The following is a 19512-nucleotide window of genomic DNA, read 5'->3' on the forward strand; positions in this document are numbered from 1 at the left end:
GGAGGCCCCGGGGAAGACCCAGGACACGCTGGAGGGACTATGTCTCTCAGCTGGCCTGGGAACGCCTCGGCACTCCCCCGGAGGAGCTGGAGGAAGTGTCTGGAGAGAGGGAAGTCTGGGCATCTTTGCTTAGACTGCTGCCCCCGCGACCCGGTCCCGGATAAGCGGAGGAAAATGGATGGATGGATGGAGAATTAGCTAGCTGTGTTTTGTGTCCTTTCATTGATATTCAGGCTGGGGTGAGGACTGTGAAAGCTGCCTGTGTTGAGCTGACAGCTTCAGGGAGACAGTGGATCTCAGTGTGGGGCTCGCAGCTGGGAAACAAACACACTGACAGGTGTCTGGATATTCTGTGCAAGCACACATCTGTTGATGAAATCTCAGTTTTGTTTGTCCTGACCTCCAGCATTTAATGTTTAATCCATCCAGAGGAGTATTTGTGACGACCTGTAGGGCTCCTCCCCCAGGCTAACACCCCTCAGCTCCCCCGGGGACAGTTTGTTGTTGCCTCACATATCCCAGGGGTTTTGTGTGTTGGTCTTCTTACTGCCGGTGGGATATGATAATTATGTGTTGTCACAGCAGCTGCTGTTGTGATGCTGCAGGTTGTGAGATATTTAAAGCTTTTGCAGATGAGAAAGGGCTGCAGAGATTGATTGTTTTTGTTGCATATTAATCTGCCAAATATGTTTTTGGTGGTAAAAAACAGGTTCCCAGACTCAAAGGTAAATCACAGTCATGTCTTGTTCTGTCTGAACAACAGTCTAAAAAATATGAGACAAAGCAGGAGCTGTTATAGTTTTGACAAGATAAATGACGTATGATTAATCAGTCTAAATTGTAGGTAATTTTTGTTGTAATACTGCAGGTCAGCTTGAGAAGGGCAAATGGAAAAGATTTTGCAGGTGAGGTAGGGCAGCAGCAAATGGTTATTTCTGTCATTGATTCACCTACTAGATAAATTTGGGATAAACTGTAAAATAAATAAATAAAAATAGTTCCTGGAGTTCAAGGTAGAATCTTCACATGTTTTGCTTTGTCTGACCTAACAGCCCCAAACCCAGAAATATTCCCTTTATAATCATGTTACTCAAAGAAAAGCAGGAAATCTTCATTTTAGATAAAAGTGATATACTATGAAGTCCTGCCTAATGGAAGTAGGGCTGTTGTATCTGGCAGTTTTAGCACAGAGTAGCTTGTAAACTGGCCACTGAGTGTAACTCGTCAATGAAATTATAACATCTTTAGTGTCGTGCACATGCATCACAGAGGGCATGTGTGATAGAGAGATCAGTAGATGTCTGGAATAGAGGAACAGAAACACTTTATGGGCTATTATCAAAACCAGGAGGAAGTCATACACACTACTGTCTTGATTGTTCTTTTTTTTGGTAAGATGGGTTTGGTAATGCAGATTTAAAACCTGAAACTTAATCTCTCTATATAAAAGTCAGTCCAGTAAATTCTTCCAGGCCTCAGGGTGCTGCAGCAAACAGCAGTGTGTCTGGTGTCATTAGATCAGAGCATCTGACACCACTGATGTGATTTTTAAATGATAAATCTCTTGCCCAAGGCTCACTCATGTAGATGCATGTTGTTGGCACTCATCATGGGAGAAGAGATGACACAGTTTGACACGGCATATTAAATCATATGAAGTTTCTGATCTGTATGATCTGGTGTCCACAAACACATCTGTTCATTCTTAATACCAGTCATACTTCTCATTTCCTCTGCTTCAGCTGTGCAGTGACAGGTCTTGTGACTGCCTGATTTGTTAATGCTTTTCCTGGTCAACCAGTGCTGCCACATGGCGCTTTAGTTACAGTGTGAGTAGTTGAGGAAAAAGTGGTTTCTCGCAGCAAAGACTACAACATGTGGAACTTGACAGTTTTCAGTAGGAAGCTTTTTTCAGCAGCAAAGCTCTGATAAACACACACATGCATGCTTATGTTGTAGATTTAGTTAAAAATGATTTAATAATGTGTTTAACTTTTCTTTAAATATGATTGGTCACAGCTCTGTCAGCCCACATATCGCTGACTAAAACAGTTTTTCGCAGTGCTGCTCATCCTGCTGCCAGCTCCATCCTCACTGTTCCTCCTCGTCATTGCTCCCAGACTCGACTCAGCCCACCCCCTCATCCAATCTCTATTTGTCTTCAGCCTCCCGTCTTCTCATATCACCACCTTAACCTGCTTATATGAAGAGCTGCAGCCTCCCCCGTGTGCTCAGCCTCAAGCCAGTTTCAAAAGTTAACATTGCAAATAGTTTTCTCTGCTAGTGTGTTATGAGATTCATCTGATGCCAGAAATAAAAGACTTGGATCAGATCAGGCGAAAATGCTTGTGCTGTCACTTTCACTTCTGCATTACACGACCTGCAGTGATGGCTGTTGAAGTCTGTCTTGTTCTTTGCAGTCTGGGATGTTCCCTTACTCTGTGTTGTTGGGGTAAAAAGCGCTAACTTTGGATTGATGTTCAAATTCACAGCTTGGCCCCGTTTTGATGTGTCACAGTGTTGTTTTTTTTAATTCCTCCTAATGAGCTGCACATTATGTGCATTTCCCTTAATAATTTGCAGACTTTCAACCATAATGGTAGGTTTTTTCCATATTTCTCCAGACTCTACTGAAGCAGCACATTAGTTCTGTACAGTGTAATTAAAAGCTCCAAATAATAGTTGTTTACCTGCTATAGTTAGAAGTGTGTGTGTGTTTGTATGGTGGCTGTTGGGGTTTCCACTCAGGTATGACTGTTTACGTCAAATTATTTGATTTATTGTTCTCTCATACTGTCACTTTATAAGTACAGAGCTGAAATGATTAAAGCTACTCTAATTTCTTTTCAGCCCAGAGGGTCTAGTGAGTCTCAAAACAAACTGACATCATACACTAATGTTACACAAAGCTTGAATTACTCCCAAATAAAATCGTATTAATTCAACCCAAAGGTAAAGTCATGACCATGCTAGGTGGCTAATGCTACCAAAACAAAACAGAAGGAAGAAGGTCACATCTGGATCCAGTCTGAGTCCTCTGGCTGCTTTTAACCCTCTCCATGTCAAACAGCCAAACCCATGTTAACCCTGGTTGTTGATCTTTCTTTGACCCACTGTCTCTGTGCTAAAGACGCCAACTCTTCACTCTGGTAGCCGCTGGTTCAGACTTTTAGCTGCCCAGAGCTCCTCCATGGCTGTTTGACATGACTACTGGCAGCTGGAAATCTCTGGCAATCAAATGTTCACTTTGTGAATATTTGCTGGTTTTTTTTGTCTTCTGTGTTAGAACATTGAATATCTTTGTGTTTTGAATTGTTGGCCAGACCAAACAAGGTGTGTTAAGACTGTATCTTGGATTTTTGAAAGCCGAGATGGTTATTTTTCACTCTTCCAACATTTTGTGGACTCAGGGACTGAATGATGAGTTGAGTAACAAGCTCAAAAACCAGTGAAGAGGAGTCTTTTCTTTCCCATCCATAATGAAGTCAATCATTGTTTTATTATTTGTAACTGCATTGTTAAAGTGTAATTTGGACTGATGTTGAATTAAAAGAGCGAAAACATCAACAACATAATGTCAGCCTTTTCTGAAAATGGAGTTCAGCAGATTAGTGAAAGCTTGAGGTTAATGGTTTTTGACACAAGCCCCCATTCTGCACGTGGAGCTGCAGCTTTCCATCTCCTTCGCACAGCATCAGCTTCCTGCACTGCTGTCAGCTGATAGGCTGCAGGCCGGTTGCTGAGTCACATGGAGCGATCAGTGCTGGAGCCCTTCCTCCGCCTGCCTCGCCTGCCCAGAGCTGGCTCCAGCCTATTGTTTTTCATTCTCACTTGAACTGAATCTGAGGCAGTTTGTGACATGTCTGCTGTCTTCACCTGGTACCATAGCAGCATTTATGCCTTAATTCACCATATCATTCATCAAGCATAATGTTGGGGCACTCACACCCAATAATCACATTTCTGGTTTTTCACAGAGCTGTAACTTTTGTGTGATTATTCCCGTGACAAAGTCGTGTGCTTACAAAGATGCATTAGGCAGCTCACGAGCTAAGCGCTACAGAAGCATTCAGTCATAATCTTCTTAACTGTGTGTGTAACAAATACAAAGCAGAGAGAGTCGGGATAAAGTGGGAAAGAGCTTGTTGAGCTAATATGTGCATAATATTAATACGTCCTTAATCGCTAAGGCTGATCAAGGTCTAATTATGAGCATGACTCCATTATGGCAGCACTGAGAAGCTGATTATAGGAGATAATGTAATCATGGAAATGAATGTTTAGGATCTGTGACCACAGTGGATGAATAATAACACTTCTAAAAATTATACCTATTTTATAACTCATTAAATCTATATTGTTCCTGTTTTATTTTTATTCTTACAGGTCTTGTTTTGCCAGACCAACAGTCCAAAGATATTTAGTTTATTTTCATATATGACAAAGAAAAGCATCAGATTCTCCTATGTGAGAAGGCAGAAACAGCAGTTGGGATGTTTTTGCTTAATAAGTGACAAATGATTTAATTATCAAATTAGCTTTTTTTTCATTCAACTGATGGATTAATCAACTAATCTAGTCTCTCTGTGTGTTTCTAAGTTTTCTACTAGTTCCCCTCAGTGCTTTCCTCTCCGACAGTCTTCACCTCTTCTCTCCTGTTATCTGTAAACCTTACAGCCCACAAGCCTCAGATCAGAATTTGAACCGTCAGCGGGCATCACATTTAACATCGGCGGTTTGGCTCAGACTTTTCATCATGGCTGAACAAAGTGTTTTCAGTTCAAAGAGAAATTTACATTCAAATTGAGTTTAACCAGCTTTTTTCTGCTGCTGCTCAAACACTGTGTTAAGCTTCTCAGGCTGAGCACCTTGACGGTAGTTGGAGAAGGAAGCATGAAAATGTCTTATCAGTTCTCTCAACCTGAACCATCCAGTCACAAACACGTGGTCTAAGCTTTTGTTTAAGCCGGTGTTGTTTCTCACTCCGAGCTTAGTATTGATTGTCAAGGGAGACAAATCACTGGCAGGGCTGTAAAAGGCTGATAACTGTGCATGAGAGGAGAAAAGGTCAGAAGATTGCAGCCTTGAATGAAGGGGAAGGGTTCACTCATTAATGAGTTCTCAGAATTAATATGTCTGGTGAGAACCTCACTCTGTTGACATGACTTTCCCTTTTTATAGTTTTTACAGTAGTTAACAACTCCCATTAAACCTTTGTTGTGTAAATGTGATTTATTTTTCTGTCAGGACTGAGGCAGCATAGAAGTCACAAGATGATGTTTGGCATTGGATTATCTTGATTGGACGTGTATTAAGTAAAACGACTGAAGCCACTGTAAATGGATTTACACGTCATTATAACATCAAACTTTTTCTTTCCTTGCTGTAACTTCTGCAGGATGCGTGAGGACATGTCCACTATGGTGTGTGTGAAGGAGGAGGAGGACCCCGGGGAGAAGCTGTCCCAGGATGAGATCATCTCCCGGACCAAGCAGGTGATCCAGGGGCTGGAGGCCTTGAAGCAGGAGCACCACTCCATCCTGGAGGGCCTGCTGGGCACCCTGCGCTGCCTGAAGCAGGACGAGGAGGGCGTCCTAGTAGAGGAGAAGTCCCACATGATCCGCAAGTCCCTGGAGATGCTGGAGCTTGGCCTGAGTGAGGCACAGGTATCCCAAAGTCTGCTAATTATGGATCAGGCTTGTTTCATTATTTGTAGGTTGATGTGAATTTAATAACATCTGATGTGAGAGCAAGTTCCCTGTGACAGTCACAGTTTTTTAGCACAGATGTAACCACTTTTATTGTCTAACCACATGTGCCGACAAGTATTTTTGCTTATTTGCAACTCCACGTGTAAACATTTGACAAAACTGGGAGATTTCTGTCTTTGAATGATAATTAACAACCCCAGGATGTCAGACAGTGGTTGCTGGCCTGTGAATTTAACTTTATTGAACTTGGAAGCAACTAAAAAAAAAAAAAAAAAAACCCTTGTCTTTGTCCAGGTGATGATGGCACTGTCAAGCCACCTGAGCTCGGTGGAGTCAGAGAAGCAGAAGCTGCGGGCTCAGGTGCGTCGGCTCTGCCAGGAGAACCAGTGGCTAAGGGATGAGCTGGCCGGGACGCAGCAGAAACTGCAGAAGAGCGAGCAGAGCGTGGCCCAGCTGGAGGAGGAGAAGAAGCACTTGGAGTTCATGAACCAGCTGAAGAAGTACGACGACGACTTGTCTCCATCTGTGAGTCCTCTGGTCTTCTTCAGAACATGTTGTCATGTTCCCATGTTTGACCAAACATCTAATAAGTGAAACAAAGAAACTGGTAACTGTATCAGGATGCACCGCAGCAGTACAGCAGATGGGTATCACATGATAGTGTTTTATGAAGTGGACTGGGCATTTGCCCCAAAGCAAGTGGGTTTTTTCCCCAATTATAAAATTCACTGTCACTTATATTCATTTAGTCACATGTCTCCTTACGTAAAAGTTAAATTAGTGATAGTATTAATTTAGTTACATACTTGTTTGAATCAGCGCTTTATATCAGCATAACCTGATCTGTGGTATTGAGAGAGAAAAGTTGGACTGGTGCGTCTCTAGAACAGGAGCTCGGGGTCAGGCTGTCATTCACGAAAGATCGAGTGTATAACGCCGCGTTTCCGTTGTCGGAACCCAACAGGCCGTACACCCCGTGCTTCCTGTAAGCATCGACTGGAGTAACCTCATGGGCTGATGTGAAATGTTTTGCTTTGGTTTTCCACTGTTTTTGCCTTTGTCTGTCTCTGAAACTGTTGCATTACTGTCCATGTTTTTCTGACAGTTAGTTCATAAGCATGTCTACGTAATGGGAGAAGTAAACGGTAAAATCAAGTGTTTTTTGGATTAGTAATCTGTTCTCTTGGTTCACATTTGCTAGGATTTTATGATATACAGTAGTTCCCATTCCTATGAAAGCAGATTATCAGCATCAGCAAACTATCAGTATAAACAATCTTAGGTCTGTTAAATACTTTAAAAAATCCTTGACTGGACCCACACTACAGAATTACTGCAGATAATCAGCAGACAGGTTGACAGTGTCCTGTGGATTTAGGCGACAGTCACTTCATCTCTCTTCTTCCCCCTCTCCTCCCTGTCTCCCCCCATCCCCTCTTAGGAGGAGAAGGACTCTGACTCAAGTAAAGAGACTCTGGACGACCTCTTCCCTGATGACCAGGACGACCAAGCCCCAGGCAGTAAGTGTTCCACTTTCCTTTTCTTCCTTGGACGGGGGGGGGGGGGAAAAATGAAATGTGTAGGTCCTGACCTTGAAATTCAGATTTAATAGTTGAGGTGCTCTTGTCATGTACTGTGAACCTGAAGCAGGTCTGTGACCTAGATTAAGTTTTAAAGGTGTTTACAGCTGTAATAATACACGTAGAGTAAAAGCAAACATTGTCATGAGACTATAATTACCTGCAAAAGACAGTAGCTGCAATTTTGAAAATGTCACTGCTGTTAAATTAATATTTCCTCTGGGAACAAACGTATAGATGTAATATACCAGTGTCTACTCAGTGAACCTCCCCAGAGTCAGAGTAGATCACATAATATATCATGGTGGCTTTACCCTGCAGTTTACTTTAGCCTTATAAATCTTTATCTCATCATCCCTCCGTACTTGCACGCACACACATTTTCTCTCTCTCTCGCTCACACATGCCTTCTGCAGTCTTTCTTTGCTCCCCCTCCATCCACCCTTTTCTCGGTGTTTGATGGGGTGCCCTTTGAGCTCACTTGGCTGTAAAGGCCCATTAGTCAGGACCTAGTTCAGCCTGGAGAGAAGCCAGAAGGAGAGAGCACCTCCCAGCCAGACTGGTGTGATAGAGTTCCAGCTTTTCTGCAGTCTGTTGTTATGAACTGATTTTGTTTTTTGGCTTTGAACATCAGTGACATGCTTAAAATCTACATATGTGTTGCTTTAATCCTATGGCAGAAAAAGATAAACCACATAATTCAAATTAGATTCAAGCTGTTTGTTTATGTAAAACCCAAAACAAAAGCATTATTTGACAGGTATTATTACTATACCTAAGTCTAATGTCGCCACCAGAAGAGCCACAGCACTAATTTGGCTGTTTGAAACATTAAGAGATGTATATGAGCTTTGACTAGGTGACCTACGAGCTTCTGGTCTCCTCAGAAAACATCAGTGTGTTCCCAGTGTGTTGATACTGTTGCTTAAATGCCTTGTGCAAAATGATTCCCATTTAGTTCCTGGCAGCAGTTTGTCAGCCAGTTTAAACTGGTGACAAAGTGCATAGGAGACTGGTTCACAGCCTTTTTGAGCCAGATTCCACCACTGTGCACTCCAAACCTCTTTGCTTTATAAATTCAGCTTGCAGAACACATTTAGCTAAAATTACTATAGATTTTTGTCATTATTCAGACAGTAGCAGGTTCAGTTAAAGAGATTTTAAGAGTGTACTGTAACTTGGTGTTTAGTAAAGGCCGTTCAGTGGGCTAAAATGTGAAATTTAATTTCAGACAATGGCAATTGAAAGGATACTTCTGTGGGTATTTTATAGTTTTCTAATCGATAAATCCCATGAAAACATCCCATTAACAAGTGTGTATACAGCGTCTCATACAGTATCTTAGTCTTCTGTCCTTATTGTACACAGCAGAGCAACAGATGCCTATTAATCTGCAACTGAATCTAGTCTCGAACAAATGCACCAACTAATCCAGTTTTAGTAACTGTACTAAAAACTACAGTGCCCAGTAGTTTTGGGAAATTACTGAGCATTTTTGGGAGGGTGGTCAAACAGTACTCTGACAGTTCAACACTATTATTATAGACTGTCATCTTCTCACATGATTTGTTGAGCATAACAAATATATTTAAAAAATCACCAGCTGTATCATTTAAGAGGCAGAAAGATCAAAAACAGTAACACCAGCTGCAGCACCAGATGAAGAAATTATGTTTAATTGTTTTCAGCAGCTTGTGCTCTGTGTGTCTGTTCTTAAGGAAACTGACTTTTCCACATGGTTTCGTGTTTTCATTTCAGAACAGGGCCAGTGGTAATCCCCCACTCTTACAGTGTTTTGTGGGTGTAATTACAGGGTCTGATCCAGACTGTGTTTTGGCTCAAATTATGATAGCAGTGCAGGTTGTAGAGCAGAGGACGCAGAGCCGGTTGCTTTTGGAATAATGTGTCAAATTAGAGGACTGCTTTTTTTTTCATGTTTCAGATCAAAATGAGCTTCATTTGTGTTTTCAGTGTATTTCCAGCGGTGATAGAGCCTTTGCTGTGTTGACCTCTGCTGAATGAATGATGACTAGAGACAGACACAGTTCATTAGCATGTAGCTGTGAGAGAGGAATTGGGTTGGGGAACGGGTGGAGCACAGGATTGACTTTCAAACGTGTCAGCAGTTCAGAATGATGACAAAAACTGTGTCCAATACATGCTGGATCCACAAAAGGAGAAGATAAGATTCTCGGTTTAGCTGTATTGTTTTTGTTGAAGTGTTGCCTAAATGTGTCAGATTACTGAAAGTGAGGTTTGTAGTGAACACAGTTACAAAGGTAGTTGTGAAGGTAAATGAGACTGGGTGTGTACAGTAATGTACACCCATTGACACAAAAAGACTCATTGCTGTTTTTCCAGATCCTACACACGCACACATCACACATTCCTACTTGCACCTATGCCGGTGCTTACAGTGAATACTGTCAAGTAGCTATATGATTAAACAAAAGGGGTGTGAGAGAGAGAAGTTTTTGTAAATGCTACTGAATTATGGATGAGAGGCCTTGGGAAGGCAAAGCAGGAACAGAATAGAGAGAAAGTGTGTGTGCAAATGAGAGAGATGGGAAGTGTTTAGGATCTCCAGGTGCCTGGAAAAGGAATGTATCATCAAATGCTGTTTCCACTTGCACTAATCCTCCCTCAGTGTGAAACAGAGCTGCCTGACACTGTGTGTGTGTCAGAGAGAGGGATACTGGGTGAACACTGGACTGGATTAGATGTCTGTGCTTGGAAAGCTTTTGGGGTTTTGGTGAATTGCTGTCAGAAGGGAGAAGATGCTTGTGTAAAGAGGAAGATGATGGTCATGACAGCTCTGTTTCTCTGTAAACTGGCCTCATGCTCTCTGTAATGTTTCTGTACAAATATGTACATTTCAGTCATTGAGCTTGTTGTTATTCACAGTCACTAAATGATCTTGTAAAGATTCAGAGCATCAAGGGTAGGCTGCCACCAGTCTAGACATGTAGCAGCACGAAGGGAAGGCTCAGCCTGGTCACTTGTGCCAGCTCTAACTACAACCTTTATCAAAAAGGAATCTAATCGTAAAGGTAGAGAATGGGAGAGTATGTCCAAACATCTGACTGGTAGTGTATAAAAACAGGTGACTAAGGAAGAACCTGAGTTACTGGGTGGTCTCCTCCAGGATGACAGTGCCCCCATCGACAGGACATGAGGGGTCACTGAGTGGTTTGAGGATGAAAATTATGTGAACAGACATGCTGGGGCCTTCCCAGTCACCAGGTCTCAGCCCAGTTGAACAGCTATGGGAGATGTTGGAGCAAAACACCACACGAGGGAACATCTGTTGGAAGAACGGTGTTCATCCCTCCAGGAGGGTTCAGAGACCTGGAGAGTCAATGCCAAGGTGGAGCTGTTGGCACCTGGGTTAAGATGACTTTGGCTCTTGTGGAAAGAAATAGACATTCTGAATGAGTCAAATATGCATTTCCAGTGAGATGGTCAGAAGTATGTATCCTGATGTCTAATCGTTTCTTTTTTTTGTTTTGTCCTCCTTGTGTTTCCAGTCCAGCCAGCTCATGCCAGTGCTGCAGCAGCGGCTGCCCAGCAGGGAGGCTACGAGATCCCGGCCCGTCTGAGGACCCTCCACAACCTGGTGATCCAGTATGCCTCACAGGGCAGGTATGAGGTGGCTGTGCCCCTCTGCAAACAGGCCCTGGAAGACCTGGAGAAGACCTCTGGACACGACCACCCGGATGTGGCCACTATGCTTAACATCCTAGCCCTTGTTTACAGGTTAGTTTATCAAACCCAGTAGTTTTATATGCCAACTCGCTTGTAAGATAAAATGTTTTTCTTTTTGGAAAAGATGAATTATCTTGGTAGCCTCTGGCTGTAAGTTGTCCCACCTTGTAAAATATGACGGTGTTTAAGTGGTTTTATTTAAATAAATGTCTTTGATGGAACTAATAAATAATAATAATAATAAACTCGGCAGGGACCGTCCAGCCGTGAGTACATCTCTCTGCATCACATCTGCTTACATCAAAGAAAGCAAAAGTTTGGATTTTGTGCTGGTTCCATATTCAAAGTGCCTTCTCAGGATTTTAAAGTGGAGGAAAATGTTCTTCAGGAATACTGGGGCAGTTTTTTTTGGTAGATATCAGTGAAAGGAATGTTTATAACCTTGTGTCCTCCATAGCACAGTGCTCTGTGATCCTACAAAACCTGTTTTGATGTGTCGATGGCTTGGCATGTTTTCTTTTTGTCATAACATGATGGCATGTCTCTCAAACCTTTGCTGTGCAGCCTTGGAGTATTATGTGATTTGCCTCCAAATGAAAGCCAGGTGCCTTCCTAACGTTAATGGACCAACCGTAGCCTGACACAACCAAAGATTTACAGTACAGTGACAGAACTGGGCCAGTGTTGCTTTCCCAGCAGTAGCAGAAGCTAACAAAAGAATGACACACATGAGTTGGACAAGTATTTTACAGGGTTGGTCTAATGGTTTTTATCTTCACAAATCTTATCTGTTGAATAGTCAGTAAAGGTTTTTGGCTTCGTTATTCCAAGGGAATGAGAGACTGCATCGACTTGTGGACTGGTGCGTTGACTGTGGGAACTTCTGCAAAGCTATTTTGACCATCTCACCTGAAAGTAATGGGCTGTTAGTGGAAACTGTCAGCATGTTTTATGTTTCTTCTTTTAAAGTGCTTGTCTAACTCCATTTGCTTCTGTCTGTCAGGGATCAGAACAAATACAAAGAAGCAGCCAATCTACTGAATGATGCTCTGGCCATCAGGGAGAAGACGCTCGGCAGGGACCATCCAGCCGTGAGTACATCTCTCTCTACATCACATCTAACTTACTCGGTTGTGCACTGTTTTTCTTCCATTAAACAGCTGAACTATAGTTGATTAGCGACATTGAATCAGTCTCATCTCAATCATGTATCTCAGTTTGATGTGAATGTTTCCAAGGGCAGATTATTTTGCAGTCAGGTGCAGAAAAATACATAGAATGACAAACGCGCTCAAAAGTTTAAAACTGACATGAAACAAGTCTTGTTTTGACAAGATACCTTTAGCTCAGACTGAAGGGGAGTGTGCTCAATTGCACAAGATGTGAATAAACTCCTAAAAAATGTAGGTAAGCAAAAAGCAAGAGCAGGATTAGCCTTATTCTTAGACAGTGTGCCTTCTTCAGAGCTTGAAATACAACACTGGTCAACTCAAGTGTGTGTGTGTGTGTGTGTATACACCCAGGACAAGCGGAAGCACAGCTAAATTATATACACTATAAAAAAAACTGACAGTAAAAAATGATCTAGTACAATACAAAATGCACAATAAGCAAACAGGATTCAAAAACACTTCAGCCCTGCACACATACTGAAGACAAACGGTGTCAACTAGTGTCGACTGTGTTCAGATTGTCTGCTAGTGTATTTGTCCTGCAGCCCAGCATGATCAGATCTAACACTGAGGGTTTCATAGGTAATCCTCAGCTCCATGAACCTGTTTGTCATTGTGACTCTGAACATAAAGCAGGGCAACTAACTGTGTTAACCCCAGCAGGCCTACGTCTCCACTGTCTGGACCTTCATTACTCTGCGCTCTGTGAAGCTGAGGTTAGCCGTCCCCCCTCCGCCCTTCCCACCTCCATCCTCTCATCCTGCCTCGAGGCCTTTATGCATCTTTTACACAAGGAACTGATTTTGTTTAGTGATTTGTTTTTCAGAGAAATCATAGTTTTGATAACGGTATGGCCAGTTACATGTCAGTGATTCACATCTCATGATTTTTTTTAATTTTTTTTTACTGGTTATAATGTTTTTTCATTTTGAATCCAGCTCTTTGCTTCTTGGCATCTTTCTCCTGTTTCCTCCTATTGATCTGTTATTCTCTTCCCCTCATCTTTGTTTTCAGCCTCTTTCAAATGTTCCATTTTAAGAAATTGTAATTTTGAACTGATTCTAAATAAATGAGTCAGTGAGTTGTTAGGAAACATGGTGAATGTCTGTTTTAGTAATTCTTGAATCTGGTTTGAACTTGCTGGATTTCATCTCTGACTGGTGATGCATGTATCAACACACGTGCATCATGCTTGCAAAGCTCCAGATCAAATGGTCTGGAGCTTTGCCAGATATGTGGTTTTGGACTGATGGCTCCTGCCTATGAAAACAGGTCCTCAGGAATAGGATGATCAAAATCTGAAGCAAGTGTTAAAGGTAGAGTGGCTGGGTTCACGCTCTCTCCAGGGTTAGAGGGGCAAGTACATACAGATGTGTGCCTCTGTTGGAGCTTTCCCCAGAGCTGTGGTTTCTGCTTAAGTATTAGACTGCCTGCTGTCAAGGCGTGGTTGTGAAGGGGGTGCTGCCTCAGGACTACATAGATCTGCTGGGAGGTGACAGAAACCTGTAGAGGCTTGACTGGGAGGAACCTCTGATATGAGGTGGTGTTCTTCTCTTGGACCTCTCTTGTGGTTATGGATGTGACAAACCCCATATTTAGTCATGTCTCTCAACTGTTTTTGAGTACTGGGTCTTTTGTGCTGACACGACTCAGTGACCCCCTCCCTGAGTGAAACTACCGGCTTCCCCACCTGTATATTTGATGATTTTAATAACGACAATGTGTAATTGCATTGCTTCCGAGTTTATTGAGCAAGAATCTGTACATATACCCACATTTATTTTAAGAATCTTTCCTCGACCTTCTTGCAGTATTGTTCCGGACAGCTGGAGACCAACAGACCCCTGGTTGAGAAACACTGAAGTAGTTTGTGTTTATGTTACCAGACCACCTTAGGCTAAAGACTGGTCATAGACTTTTTATGCACTTTATCCGATCTGTGACTGTATACCTCATCTTTTCTAGTATTATTGGATATGAAGTGTGACCTACGTCTTTTAGGGTGATTTCTTAGACAGTGACCATAGGTGACCTCCAGGCTCCTTTGCAGTTGACCTCCTGATTGCACGTGCTGGAGAATCAACATCCATCTGATTGGGATCAAATTACTGCCCACCATAATCATTTCCCGTTTCTGCACATCCTCCGCACTTCTTCACCAGATCAATGACACTGTGCTGCTATGGCGGAGTCTTGCGGTTGCACACACACTGCGCACATGAGTGATGATGGTTGAGGTTCGAAACATATTGTAGAATAATGTGTGTTTTAATGTGTTTGTTGTCCTGTCAGGTTGCTGCCACCCTCAACAACCTGGCTGTTCTGTATGGGAAGAGAGGAAAGTACAAGGAAGCTGAGCCTCTGTGCAAGAGAGCACTGGAGATCAGAGAAAAGGTGGGTCAAAGGTCATCGTTCAGACACTATGACTGAATAGATTCAGCAGAAGTGGAACAAATTGCTGCTTTAGCCCTGGCTCATAGGCGGTAACTAGCCTTAGAAGTCGGGGCTTTCCCGGCAGGGAGAAGTGACGAGGGAGGCCGGCTACCTTTGTTCAAAACACAGGCTTTATTCAGATTTAGCATGAACACTGCATGTGGCCTTTGATCCCCAGTTAACCTCATTACAGTCCTGTCTACACACTTGGAGCTGACTGCTGTCTGGCTGTGTGTAAAAGGACTCTGTTCCATGTGGTGGTGGTCTTCTTGCTCTCGCACTGCAGGTTACAACTTCTGGCAACAACAACAATACCTACATGGCCACATGTCTTAAAGGGGAAGGCCATACCTATATGGCCACATGTCTTAAAGGGGAAGGCCTGGCCTGTAACAACAATCTTCATTTGCTAATGAAATCTGCTGTGGGAACCTTCTCTGCCATAGCTCACTAGCTTTAGCTATCGAACCAGAGCAGTAACCCATCTGCTTGCCTGGCCTTGTGGGAGATTCTTGGCTTGTGCATGGACAAGGGTGTGCAAGTAGGAAGTTAGGTTGACAGGCAGGTAGGTCATCCAATGGTTTTGTTCGTGCCGGGTAAAATTATTGGTCAGGATCAAAGGTGTGTATCTCGGTGCAGCCTTACTTCCAGGAAGATTGCCTTTATTTTGTCGTAACTCTAGTCTGCTGCTCACTAAAGTTCTGCTCAGCAATCCTGAATGTGTATGAGACACTTTTTGTTCACTGTTCTGTGCCTGTTCTTGGTTGTTCTCTTTGAACATACCATCCTTCGCTCTCTTCTCCCCCCTCTGAGAATGAGATGTCGGCTCTGCTTAAGCTGAGTGGCATCATTTTGTAGGCTACTTAAACTTGATGCCTGCACTTAAGCTGGAGGATTTACCACTGAGTGCTCCTGCACACACAGACTGGTGGAAGGTGGCTGCAGCAGAGCAGCTGAATCAGAACATTCATTCTTTTCTGCAGTTTTGAGTTTTTATAGAAGCTCAGGAAAGCTCTGCTTCTGACTGAGTTCAGAGACTGGAGGTTGGGAGAATGAATTGATGAGCTGCTGCTGAAGTTTTTCAATTTTGGCTTTGAGTAGGAATAAAAATGCTTTTTAAATATATAATGGCTGAATAAAAGAGCAATGTTACTTTTAAACAATTTGATTTTCTGCACAGGAAATTGAGTAACAACTGAATATCAGTACTGAGCTGATGTTTCTGTAGCTAACCTCTGAACTCCACATAGCTGCACTAAATATAAATGCATTGTTATCTTTCCTTATTTTATCTTTATTTTATGAAGCAGCTCAGTAGTCCATCAGTGTGGCACAGGCCAAAATGCTTTAATTAGATATCCACTGTGTGTAGTTCAGAAAGCCGGTGGGATTGGAGTCCTAACACAGGTTACAGATCTAATTCCCAGTGTCTTGGCACAAAATTAAGTTCATGCTGTTGCTTGAACTGCTATCAAAGGAAACTTCTATGTGTTTTGTTAAACATCAGGAGTAACAGCACTTACCGAGTAGTGTAAGGGTCAAAGCGACTCGGGTTAAAACAGACCAGGGCCAAAATGTCTACCTGGAAATCCAGACATGAGGGTTTCATCTGGGGAAAACTGGCAAAATACTTTGACCATTTACTAGAAAAATACAACTTCTCTACTAGATTTGGATTTTTTGGAATAGAAAACTGTGTAGCAGCTACAAGGACAGATTGAGCAGCTTCAGGCTGAGGATCATTTCTCAGCCTGGATAAGAGCTTCTGACCAGATGACAGAAGGTGGGAAACTTGAGTTTGTTGCCAGCGAGTGCTGTTTTAACCCCCCCATGTGCCTGCTTCTGTCCCAGGTGCTGGGGAAGGACCACCCAGATGTGGCCAAGCAGCTGAACAACTTGGCCTTGCTGTGTCAGAACCAGGGCAAGTACGAAGAGGTGGAGTACTACTACATGAGAGCACTGGAGATCTACCAGACCAAACTGGGCCCTGACGATCCCAACGTGGCCAAGACCAAGAACAACCTGGTGAGAGGGATGGGGGGGCCTGCTGGGAGCAGTGTTTCACTGAAGGAGGAAAGTAGCTGTTGTCACTTAGGGCATTTTATTATCCCAACAACAAGTCAGTTTAAATGGAATGAGGCCTGCACCAATCAAACATAAGAGCCCTCTGAGCTGCTAACTCACCCTGGCATTTTGTTTTCAAGCATTTCCTTCAGCTCAGCAGCTCTCTAATGTAGTTTAAGTTAAACTCACCAACTTCTGTGGCCTACCTTTAGACCACGCCCTTCTTGTGGGGCAGTTTGTGCTCTGGCAACACAACACAGATAATGACATGAGAACTTCGTTTGTAAAGCTCTTTGTGCCCCTGAAAAGGTTAAACAAAAACAAGTTGAATCAGATTCAAACTAATATGTGTGGATTTACTTTACCTTAGCAAACAAAGCCAGCTGTTGCTCTGATTCCACTAAAATGAATTGATATTTAGCTGATCAGAGCTTGAATTTAAATTATTATTTACATAAGAACCATCTGTTTTGAAATAGCTGAAATGTTAATTTGAATATCTTTTCTTCCTATTTTGGTCTTAGACTGATTTTGCAACATCTTGTATGCTAGGGTAGTTTCTTAGTAGTGCTTACAGAAGTAGAAGTGTACAATCATTCTTTTTATGCTTTTTCTTAGGCATCCTGCTACCTGAAGCAGGGCAAGTTCAAGCAGGCTGAGTGTCTGTATAAAGAAATCCTCACTCGCGCTCATGAGAAGGAGTTCGGCTCTGTTGACGGTACAATAACAAATAGCAATACGTATCCACTTTTGCCTTTTAAACAGTGCAGCCAGTCTCTTCTTTATCCAGTGACAACACAACCACATTTGCACTTCTTTCACAGTCCCTGTCGTTCTCTTCTGATGTTCAGGTTGTCACTGTGTCTAAAACTTGTCCTTTCTCCTGCTCTGTTTCTCTGTTTTTGATGGTTTTCTGTTTCTCGGCAGATGAGAACAAACCGATCTGGATGCACGCTGAGGAGAGAGAAGAGCAAAGCAAGGTAGTTATGTTGTGATATAATTTATACCCGTATTGTGTCGGTTTAATGTTTTATGGATGTCCCTAAAATCATGATACTTGTTCAGTAATATGTCTGGTAAAGGTGCGACAAAGACGTGTCAGGCACAGCCAACATGATGCTTCTGAGTGAAACGTCACTGACAGCAGCAGTAAACTGCTCTGACAGTTTTATGATCTTGTTTAAGATGGAATGGGAATGGAGTTGGCTTCAGTAATATCCATCCTCTGCTGACAGTGGAGCAAATACCTGACGTTTCCAGCTTGGAGTTTATTTCGTCACAGTTTAAGCGGTTTAGTTGTTCAGGGGAATCCTGACCACACTGTAATGCCACAGCTCAAAACCCCTTCTTGTTCTCTGTGAATGTACAGTATTTGAAAATGCCTCTAGTTTAGAAGTTGATTCATTTGCATCTTTAAGTGCACGAGTAAGAGCACATTGTAGTTCATGGGCCTGTGGTCGTCATCCACACTTAACTGTAACATCCATGTATTTCCTTAAAATGTGTTTTTGTAAACTGATGAACATGTTTTGTGTAACAGGGGAGGCAGAAGGACGGCTCACCGTTTGGTGAATATGGAGGCTGGTACAAAGCCTGTAAAGTCGACAGGTCAGTTTGTTTGATGGCTTCAGTGTGTGAACATGGATGATATTCCCAGCAGCAGATCAGAAAATGGCACACAAATGTATCCAGATGTGTCTTCACTATGAGACGTTCCTGTATGAATAAATACTGCACAGCTGGTTTGTGACCCTTTCAAACAAAGCATCTGCGTTTGAACCCTCATTACCAGCTGACTTCTAGCTGTGACCAGTATATATGAAGCCTTTTATTTGTGTTATGTATCTGTACACATACAAATATTTGTTTGTAACCCCAACTGGACAATCATTGGACCACTGTTCTCAATAAGACCTGATCTTCCTGGACTGGGATCAAGCCCTTCACTCCCGTGTTTTAACATAATCATCCGTTTAAGGGTTTACACAAGACAAAGCAAAACAACCTAATTCAATTCATTATTTATTTTGTAAAAGTGTCATTATTCTCTCTCTTCACCAAAATGATTCAGTGTGATGAGAGATTTGTCTTCCTTGTTTCTGCAGCCCGACAGTGACCACCACCCTGAAGAACCTGGGCGCCCTCTACAGGCGGCAGGGCAAGTTCGAGGCGGCTGAGACACTGGAGGAAGCTGCCATGCGTTCCAGGAAGCAGGTGTGGCCTCTGGATGATGTGACTAACAGCACAGGATTGCAAGCTGGGGTGTAATCATCACCGTGGGTGTTTGAACTGCAGAGCGAGTACCAGACTGTTGCTAGTCACCAATACTTAGATGAAATGGGTCAGATCAGCATTTAAGGCAGATTAAAAGGTAGAAAATGTGCATTCTGGTGTAAAATTGGCTCTGAAATGATGCACTCAGGAAGCTGCAGAGCCTGGAGTGAATCTTTTTAACAGCGTTTGGTGCTGTGTTACTTATGAGGGGCCTCCTGTGGAGATGAGAAGTGGAAGTGAAGTGCTGTAGCTTTTATCCTGAAGTAGGATTTCCTTCAAACATGTAATGTCAGGTATGTCAGTAACATTTAAAAGTGCACTAAGAAACTGGATTCCTGTGGTGCTAGCATAGTTAAAGCTGCACAGAGTATAATGACATTTTGGTATTTACAGTAATTACATTGTGAATACCAGTACAGATTCTTGTTAAATCAGGTCTATGTTTAGTGGCTGCTACCCCTGCTGAGAATGTGAAAGTACAGAAAATAAACTTATTTTACTAGCACAAATTGCAACTGCAGTATGTAGTTGTAATGATTTTTGGAGCTTTGTTGTCTTAGCGTTATTCACATT

The 19512-nt window shown here is 42.6% G+C and overlaps 1 protein-coding gene across 7 annotated transcripts in view; it reads left to right on the plus strand.

The window, feature by feature from the left end:
* klc1a (kinesin light chain 1a) overlaps window positions 1–19512 on the plus strand; it is a 33867-nt gene that overhangs the window by 1350 nt on the left and 13005 nt on the right. For all 7 annotated transcript variants that reach the window (XM_020588707.1, XM_020588708.1, XM_020588710.1 and 4 more), the window contains exons 2-12: window positions 5399–5666; window positions 6006–6236; window positions 7153–7231; window positions 10819–11047; window positions 12000–12087; window positions 14461–14562; window positions 16453–16626; window positions 17284–17383; window positions 17593–17645; window positions 18206–18273; window positions 18771–18879. In XM_020588707.1, the coding sequence (XP_020444363.1) occupies window positions 5400–5666; window positions 6006–6236; window positions 7153–7231; window positions 10819–11047; window positions 12000–12087; window positions 14461–14562; window positions 16453–16626; window positions 17284–17383; window positions 17593–17645; window positions 18206–18273; window positions 18771–18879 (1500 nt within the window). In that variant the 5' untranslated portion in view covers window position 5399. The remainder of the gene's footprint in view (window positions 1–5398; window positions 5667–6005; window positions 6237–7152; window positions 7232–10818; window positions 11048–11999; window positions 12088–14460; window positions 14563–16452; window positions 16627–17283; window positions 17384–17592; window positions 17646–18205; window positions 18274–18770; window positions 18880–19512) is intronic.

This window comes from Monopterus albus, unplaced genomic scaffold, assembly GCF_001952655.1.
Source record: "Monopterus albus unplaced genomic scaffold, M_albus_1.0 scaffold601.1, whole genome shotgun sequence".
Classification (NCBI taxonomy): Eukaryota; Metazoa; Chordata; class Actinopteri; order Synbranchiformes; family Synbranchidae; genus Monopterus; species Monopterus albus.